Source organism: Bison bison, unplaced genomic scaffold, assembly GCF_000754665.1.
Source record: "Bison bison bison isolate TAMUID 2011002044 unplaced genomic scaffold, Bison_UMD1.0 scf7180017864331, whole genome shotgun sequence".
In the NCBI taxonomy this organism is placed as follows: domain Eukaryota; kingdom Metazoa; phylum Chordata; class Mammalia; order Artiodactyla; family Bovidae; genus Bison; species Bison bison.
In genome coordinates, this window is record NW_011494903.1 from 4319974 (window position 1) to 4329503 (window position 9530).

The 9530-nt window shown below is 38.6% G+C and overlaps 1 protein-coding gene across 2 annotated transcripts in view; it reads left to right on the forward strand.

The window, feature by feature from the left end:
• LIFR (leukemia inhibitory factor receptor alpha) overlaps positions 1-9530 on the forward strand; it is a 110810-nt gene that overhangs the window by 100562 nt on the left and 718 nt on the right. For both annotated transcript variants that reach the window (XM_010853752.1, XM_010853751.1), the window contains exons 18-20: positions 541-634; positions 2321-2399; positions 2784-9525. In XM_010853752.1, the coding sequence (XP_010852054.1) occupies positions 541-634; positions 2321-2399; positions 2784-3404 (794 nt within the window). In that variant the 3' untranslated portion in view covers positions 3405-9525. The remainder of the gene's footprint in view (positions 1-540; positions 635-2320; positions 2400-2783; positions 9526-9530) is intronic.

The following is a 9530-nucleotide window of genomic DNA, read 5'->3' on the forward strand; positions in this document are numbered from 1 at the left end:
ATTTGAGATGGAAAGTAGAGGAGATGGACTTGATTAGTTGGTCAACAGCAAAGAACTTTCATTGGTCACAGGCTTGTTCTCTAGCCCTGGCTTGAAGGTCATACATGCCTTTAAATAAAGGAGGGCCATGTGGAGATAGCTCTCACCTGGGGGTGATTTTGCCTCCTGGGGACACTTGGCATTGTATGGTGCCGTTTTGATTGTGCTACTGGTATCTGGTGGTTAGAGGCTGAAGGATGCTGTTAATCTTCTTCCAGTACATGGAACAGCCTCTTCCCCACCAGCACATGTCAAAGAAATATCTACCCTAAAATGTTAGGAGTGCCAAAGTAGGGAAACCCTGCCCTAAAGAAGTTATGTGTTAGTATAAAAATCATTACAGTACTTTTTAAGGTTATGTTTTAATAATTTTTCAGTTTCTCTGGAGCAGTTAGGGTTTTTTCTTCAAATAATCTACTGACTTAAATGTCTTATGATATGAATTTATTGAGGTCATATATTAAAATGATGACTTTAACATCTGCAATGTTCTCTCTTCAGCTGAGGGTTTGATTATTGCCATTCTCATCCCAGTGGCAGTGGCTGTCATCATTGGAGTGGTAACAAGTATCCTTTGCTATCGGAAACGAGAATGGTAATGATTTACTCTCGCTGTTTTGTTCTTAAGGGCATGATTGATTAGTTCATGTGTTGAGAGTCTGACACAACTTTCAACTGAACAAAATAACAAGTCCACCTTTTTGGTGGAAACTAGGTAATAAATATTTATACTGGTCAGAATTAATGTTGGAGATAATATTAGACAAGAACATGGCATATTATTTACAGGTTTTAAAACTTAACAAAGGAAAAGTGTAAATTTTCCCTGCTATGGACAGGGAGGTCTGGCAGGCTGCAGTCCATGAGGTCACAGAAAGTAAGACATGACTGAGCATGCACAAAAGCATATTTACTAATTAAAGTAGTAGCCATTGTACTAAAAAAAATATTTAAAGGCATACATACGTCAGTAGCTATATGCAGGGTTGAATGTAGTTTAATGATTGAGCTCTCACTTGTCCTGGTGATCTATTTAGAGAGTCTGGTCATTTATTTAACAAATGTGAATGGCCCTCCCATGTGAAGGGAGGTACAGTGGTAGACTAAATAAGTATGATCCTTAGACATGTAGAATAGTGGGGAGGATGGACTTGAACCCATAATCATTTAATAAATACATGCGGAGACGTGTGAGTGGGTGCTGGAAAGAGCGCAGGCGCGAGAGAGAACAGTGGGGAAACATGTCTCTGTGGGCGGTCAGGTTCCCCCGTGGAGGTCCCTGGAACAGGGGAAGAGGAGAGCATGTGCCAGGCAGAGGGAAAGGCTTCTCTGAGGGCCTGCAAATTGGAAAGAGCTTGATCTTCTGGAGAAAGCAGCGTGTGTTTGGGTGCAGTGACCACGTGAGTGGCGTGAGCTGAGGTGAGCAGGCTGAGGAAATCGCGCCTCGTGCTCAGCCAGCAGGAGCTGTCCTGGGCTGGGCTTCAGGCAAATGGCTGTCTTCATTTGGTCCTTACTGGCCTTCAAAATGCCGTCATTCATGGTAAAGAAGAGAATATGTTCTAGCAATCCTGGCTTATAAATCAGTATAGTAACAGTTTAAAACGATAGAATACCCTGTTTGGTAACCACATTCTCATTGCCAAAAACCACATTTTTAAGGCAATTTCCATTCAGAAAAAATATAAAATAAGGAGATAGAGTGGAAGAGCATTTTGGACATACATTGACAACGTTTTTTTTTTTTTCCTATAGGAATTTCAAACGATAAAAAAAATTAACAGCTGTAACTATGATAGGGCACTAAGCAAATCTCGTTTTTGTGTTTAGAGTTTGCTTAAGATTGATAGCCTTCCTTTTTCTGATAGTGCAGGAAAAGTCTGTTTTGAGTAGTAGAGAACTGAAAATGCAAATATGTTCCCAAGTAGTTAATGGTACTGAATCCAGTCTGCAGCATGAACATTTTGGTTATATGAGTAATGCCTGTATCTTTTGACTGGATAGCACAGTCAGCATCTTAACTCTTTTCTTTCCATTTTCATAAGATACGTAAGATATTATAGTTCTAGAAATAGAAGCACTGTTTGTAGTTTTCAGATAGGAACCTCTGAATGCATTGTATGAAAGCTCTAGCGACCGATCACACTGAAAATGATTTTCCCTTTTGATCTCAGGTGTTCATTAGCATATTCATATGAAACGTCAAAATAAACCTGGTAACTTACTAATTCGTTGTCTGATAATCCTATAGTTATTAAATGTATTTAATCATCTTTATTTAAAGGATTAAAGAAACCTTCTATCCTGATATTCCAAATCCAGAAAATTGTAAAGCTTTACAGTTTCAAAAGAGTGTCTGTGAGGTAATCCTTTATTTTCTTACATTTACCTTTGAAGTACTGACTTCCTTTTTTTAGTCTTTTGTGAAAAGTTTTTAACATGCCAGTGTCATGCACAGTAAAATGTACTAAGAAAATAGCAGTGCTTGAGCATCTGCTGAACTTGTAAAATTATTAATTTTAAATTGTTGGTGCATGCTCTTTTTTCTTTTCACTGCTATTAAGAGCAAGGAGAATACTGATATGTAGAAAAAAGTAGCTTTGCTCTAGTATGAGCTAAAGAATAGTAGAGATGCAATTTTATAAGCATCTGCGAAAAATATATAAAATAATGCTTCTTTTTGTAGGTGGAGCATCGCAGCAGCTTTTCATGGTATCCCTAATCCCTGTTTTAAAATTTATTTCTAGGGAAACAGTGCTCTTAAAACATTGGAAATGAATCCTTGTACCCCAAATAATGTCGAGGTTCTGGAAACTCGGTCAGTGGCTCTCAAAATAGAAGATACAGAGATAATTTCTCCGGTGGCTGAGCGTCCAGAAGATCGCTCTGACGCAGAACCGGAGAACCATGTGGTTGTATCCTATTGCCCACCCGTCATCGAGGAAGAGCTAGCGAACCCGGGAGCAGAAGGCGGCGGGGCCTCACAAGTCATCTACATTGATGTCCAGTCCATGTACCAGCCTCAGGCGAAACCAGAGGGGGAGCTGGACAGTGACCCTGTAGGGGGAGCAGGCTATAAGCCGCAGATGCACCTCCCCGTTACTTCCACTGTAGACGATCTGGATGCAGATGATGACTTAGATAAAACTGCAGGTTACAGACCTCAGGCAAATGTAAACACTTGGAACTTGGTATCTCCAGACTCACCTCGGTCCACAGACAGCAACAGTGAGATTGTGTCTTTTGGAAGTCCGTGCTCCATTAACTCCCGACAATTTTTGATTCCGCCTAAAGATGAAGATTCTCCTAAATCAAGTGGAGGCGGATGGTCCTTTACAAACTTTTTTCAGAACAAACCGAATGATTAAGTGTCCCCCGTCACTTCAGTCCACCATCTCAATAAGCCCCCATTGCTAGAGCTGCCACATCAACACAAGGCACCTTGGAGGGATCCTGTGAAGTGTTGCTAGTGGGGTGGACTTCACTCTCACAAGTTACACTAAGAAGTGTTAATGTGCTTTTCATGCAGTCTCAAAGCCAAAGTACAGTAACTCAGAAATTGGATCCACACAACTCACAATTTGGAGCTATTTGGGATTCGAGCCAAAGAATTCTCACATTACTCTGCCTTCAAGAAGCTTTTCAAGAACAAGCAGTGCCAGGCCCATTCGTGCAAAACAAACCCTGCAGCAGCTATATTCTGTTCTGTTGTTCATCGGGTTTTCTCACACTTATAATTTATGGAATTGCACGCAGATTTGCAGGCAGGGGGGTAAAATGTCAAAGTAACAGGTGACGTTACTTGCCTGACATTTGCTCCATTCCAGATGAAAACCAAGCACAGATTTGGAAACTTTTGACATTATTCTTTATCCACAGCATTTAAGAAAATTAATATAATTTTTAATGTAGCAGCAGCTATTTAGTGTTTTGTTTGATAAAGTATGCTGATTTCTGTGCCTACTGTATAATGGTTATCAAACAGTTTTCTCAGGGGTACAAACTTGGAAAACGAGCGTGAAACTGACCAGCCCAAATCAGAATCACGTCTCCTTGCTTTGGTAGGCGTTTTATGTTGTTCCATTATTTTTTAGTGTTTGTGCTAGCTTCCCTTATTAGGTTGCCCTAATATTTAAAAGTAAATTTCTAAGACTGTAGATTTTAAGTTTTTTTTTTAATTGTGTTTTTTTATGACAGTGTCAGTTTTATAAATATATGAGCAAATTCAATATTATTCATAAACACAGGATTCCAGTGACTTACTATTTGAGACGACTACTAAGCAATATCTGGCAGCATCAGCTGTCTGTATAGGTGGGATTGGCCTCAGTTCCTCCTGAGAAGACCACGCTTTGAGCCCTGGTTGCCCGGGCAGCGTGAGCATCTCTGACACCTGCTAACAGGTGTTCTTTCTCATCGCACATCTTAGCAGTTTCTTCCTCTTCATCAGTCCAAGCTAGTTGTTTCAGTCCTCAAACTTTTCAATATAAAACTAAAAAAGATAATGCTTCCTAACAGGGACAATTGCTCAAGGGCTCTTTCATAGAGAATGTTACTACAGCGGATTTGAATCCATGGGCGTACCTGTATTAAAGGTGCTCTGGGAGATGTCCAGAGGGGGGTCCTCACAGCATTCTCTGTCCACCCCTGATCTTCACACATGATGTCTGAAATGAGTGTTGTTCTTGGAGAAGCAGATTGAAGAGCTAAAAACTGTATCTTATATTTTCCCTGCCCTCAGGTTGTCTGTGTATTTTATCTTTTGAGAGTTAAGGCCAGAGTACTTGAAAATTTGGAAGATCTGAAGAAGTCACGATAAGCCCCTTTTTATTTATCATTTGAGATTCTGTAGTGTATGTGCACATAATGGATCAGGTTTTTTTTCTTTTCTAGCCCATGATGTATCATCATAAAAAACATGTTGTAGAAAAAAGGTTCAACAAGGGACAAAAATCTACTTAGGTAGTACTCTGTTTTATGAATCCTGATTTTAATTGCTAGGATTCAATTAAATCCCAGAGCTTCCTGGTAGATGAACATGTGGAGTGAAATACAGTTAATTATGTATACACATAGTATACAGTAAAACCACATAATAGCTCATAGATATTTTCAACAATGAAAGTTGTATCAAACCAGAGCCACCTCTAAACAGTTTGCTCTGTCCTGTTATTTCTCCTGTTGGGCTCCTTCCCTTAGCTTTCACCCCAGACACTGAGCCCTGGGGCTGCCTTCTCTCCCTGCAGAAGCTTGTTTTTACCACACCCTTCTTTCCCCCAATTCATGCCTCTTTTCCCGTCAAAACTCACCAGTCCTATACCTCATCTCTTTAGGATAAGTGTTTAGTCCTCTAAAGTGTCCCTTTAGGCCAAGGTAGAAGTTTATTGATCTTCACTCCACTAACCTGAGATAATGGAAAAAGGCCGGAAGAGATTATTTTGATTTCCATTATATGTGTCGTAGCTCCTACCATCTACCTACATAGCGACTCCTTTGTTTGGCTCATGGTGCATTTCACCGGGGCTCTCAAGTCCTCTCACTCCGTCCAAGGCTTCATAGCTTGTTCTGTATGAAGATTCAGAGTGCAGCTCACCTCTCCCCTGCCCCTGGGGATCTACACACAGGATTGCTGGGTTAATGAGCAGCAGAATGTCTAAGTCTGGGCAGGCTCCTTATTACTTGGGACAGGCTTAGAAGAGTGTGGCTTAGGTCGGAGGTCAGAACAGATTTCTCTATATTTCCCCTGTTGAAGACTGCCAGACCTCAGCTGCAGGTGGAAAGTGATTACCACCCAGCCCCTGGGCACCTGGGGACAGGGAGAGGGGAAAAAGACACCCTCTGACCCATATCCAGTTGTATGTGTCACTGCAGACCCTGGTAAATACTCAGTGCCAGGACCCTGCATATGGGTGAGAGCTGGCCTAATAGGGCCTTGCTCTGTGCAGTCAGATTAGCTCCTCTTCTGAGGGAGGGCCTCCCTCCAGCCCTTCCTGATTGGAAGAATGATTGGGAAACCCACCTTTCCTGCCAAAGTTTCCAGTTAAAGCCCAGTCATTGGTTAGAAAATTCTAAATGTCTGAAATATATCCCAGTATGTCTTGATTAGTGCCATTAAAGGATACATTTTCACATCTCTTCCAAGCCAGCAAACCAAACTTCCCTTGTGAGGAATGGAGATTCTGATGGTCATTGTGACTACATTTCTCTTATGAGTGGCCATCTGAAATAATACTTAACATAAAAATATTCTTGGAAGACTTAGCCAGGCTTTTGACACTAGATAGACCTTATTAACTGCGTATTGCATGGACTAGCATCCGTATACAATTGAAGTCTTCAGTGTGCTAAACCTGTAGGAGCCTGGGTTTGACATTGTGGCCCAAACATCTGAATAGTTGGGTGTTTATGTGCTTCAGTGATAGAGGTGCTCCATCCCTGCAGTTTACACAGAGTGGCAGCGATTCCCAGAAAAATTTACAGGCAGGAGTTTCAGCCTCATTTTCCATACCAGCATTGCTTTCACGGCTCATGGATCTGAAGGATTGCATTGAGAACATCTAGTCCTATTGCACTCTCAGAAACTGTGGGAAAAGTCATATTCTTAAACCTTCATGCAACTTGTATTCTTGTTGGAAATTAGTCCTGTGATTTCTTAGTTGTCTTCATACTGGCCATATTTAAAGAACATCACAGTCCTTTTTTGTACTTGAATAATTAGATGTAGTTTAGTGAAGGAGACATGTGAATGTTTTCTTCCAAAAGGAATTTGGAATCAGTTTTAACGAGTTTGAAATAAAAGTGCTCCCTAACCTGTTAATATGCAGAAAATATTATCTCAAATTTTTCTACTGCTGAGGCACATAATCTGATAAAACTTTTTTTTTTTTTTTTCTGTTTAAGGTAGTTTTTACTGTTTTCTGTTCTGAACCATGTTAAAATTTGTATATCTTTTATAACATAGATTTCCCCCCTTATTTTGAAAGTATAAAATTGGGCATCTCAAAAGTCAAATGTGGGATCATTAGTTAATCACTAAGACTAGGCACATAATGGAAATTCAGTCAGGTTTTTTATTGACTGAGTCCCATCCCAGAATGTGTTGATTCAATAGAGTTCTCCTGCAGGATGGTGCATGCCAAGATCTAGCTTGTATAGATCTGAGACCACTGGCTCACAGACTCAGATCTACTGTAGAAGTGACTCCACAGGTTGAGTAAAAACTTGGGTCTTACACAGATATCTTATTCTAATCTAATTTTAAATATTCACAGTAACTTTTATATGATGGGTTTACAATGTGGGACATGTTTGTACCAACCAATTAAGTTTGTTCTAGCAAATCAACACATTGATGTGTGAGTTTTACTGATTAGAATGAGCATTCATTCTCCTGATAAACTCTTAAAAGCTTTTATTTTAAACTGATACTTCCTGCTAAAACAAAGTTTCGTGATACCATGGCCATTTTATTTTTTATATCCAGAAGAAAATCTTTGACAAAAGAAAACGATCTGTGGCTAAACTTACTGGCAGTGTAGCTTTTAGACATGACCTTAGAATATCATTGGAAATGACTTGTTTTGAATTTGGTCTATTTATACCTCCGTGGATTATGTGCCAAGGCTATTAATATTTAAACCTCTTACTTCAATTAGGTGGTGAGATTTTTATTCCTTTTCAGTTAGTACTTTTTGTCTTTTAACTATTACATGATCATACTCATGCTGATTTTAACACAGATGAACTATCTTTAATGCTGGTAATAGATTAAAGAACAACATTCTGTTAATTGAGATGTCAGACTTTGTTGTATATGGTAAAGTTTCATGGGATGTGATTTGAATATATCCAAATCCTTATAATTATGATACTGGATTATGATGGAATTCTATTATTTTTAATCATGAATAGCATTTCTTTCTCCCTACATTAAGAATGTTAATATTTTGGATTATAAATCATGTTATCAAGAGAACTTACACGTGTGAGACAAATTCTAACTGTGGGACATTTTTATGAAAATTAAAAGTAGTGTTTTTAGAGAGAAACCCTCTGAATGTTTTTTTAATGTGCAAGTGCCTAGTTGAAGAAATACAGAAACAATAAATTCAAAAGCTTTTAAATAAGTAAACTGTAACTGATTGAATATTAACCAAATACAAAAAGTAATAAATATTACTTTTTGGTTGCTATAACTGAATACCCAAAAACCTAAAAGATGCATTGGGGAAAAAATGAATGCTTAAGTGATAAGGAATTAATTTTTATTACATTTATTAATGCATATATCATCTAAAATTGCCTTTGCAGTAGCCAATCAGAACTTTAAAACAAAAAATTTTCTAACAATATAGACCTTACACTGCACAGAATCCCAAAATAATTTGTAAACCTGATTGAATTTCACTTAAGTGTATTGAATTTCTTTGTACATTTAAAATGTACTTCCCTTTAGAATTATCCCATTTTAAATAGGTAGCTTTCAGTTTCTGAACTTACTATTTTTTCCTAAGCATTCTAGTGGTATATTATAAAAGATCAAAAGATTTCTAGGTGGTAAAGCAATTTTATTTACGAAACATGGACAAGTTAACTGTTAGGTTTAACCTTAGCATTAGTATTTTTGTAGTTGATTATGGAAAACAATACTGAATAATTCTCATAAAATTTTTTTTCAAATCTCCACAGTTTGATTTTCAGTAATTTTCCCTATTATTTATGATATATCCTTCAATTCCAATTATTCCCTCCTCCATAATGTTTCAGAAAAATGACTGTTATGAATAAAACACACAAAAAAGAAACTCTCTTCCACTCATGGTTGTGGAAGGGTAGATATTCCTGGGATTGGGATTTATCCAATTATTTCCTCCAAAAGGGACAAGGCTTTTTTTTTACATTTCAATTAAGAAATTGCTTGAAAAAAATTTGGCCTGGATAGAGAGACATCCTCAGTTTGAGATAGAAAGTGAAGTCGCACAGTCGTGCCCGACTCTTTGCGACCCCATGGGCTACCAGGGAGTCTACCAGGGAGTCTACCAGGCTCCCAGGCTCCTCCGTCCATGGGATTCTCCAGGCAAGAATACTGGAGTGGGTTGCCATCTCCTTCTCCAGGGGATCTTCCTGACCCAGGGATCGAACCAAGGTCTCCCACATTGCAGGCAGACGCTATAACTTCTGAGCCACCAGGCTTGAGATGGTGCCACCCTAAAGTATGTCCAAAGGTAGAGTCGTTTTAAAGCACTCAGCTTTGCTCATAGAAGTGTGTTCCCTTTCCTTCTCTTTTGTCAGCCAGCTACAAGTCAGAGGTCCTTACAATGCTAGACAGTCACCATTTTTTACTTTCAAAATTGCATTACAGTGAATTACTGTTTACAAAATACACATACTGTGAACAGATATAAGTTTTTGTCTTTTATAAGGTTGTTTGTAGAATGAGTGTTTTTTTAAAGGGGATGTTATATGTTAAATATTTTCAGTTTTTTATAAATACT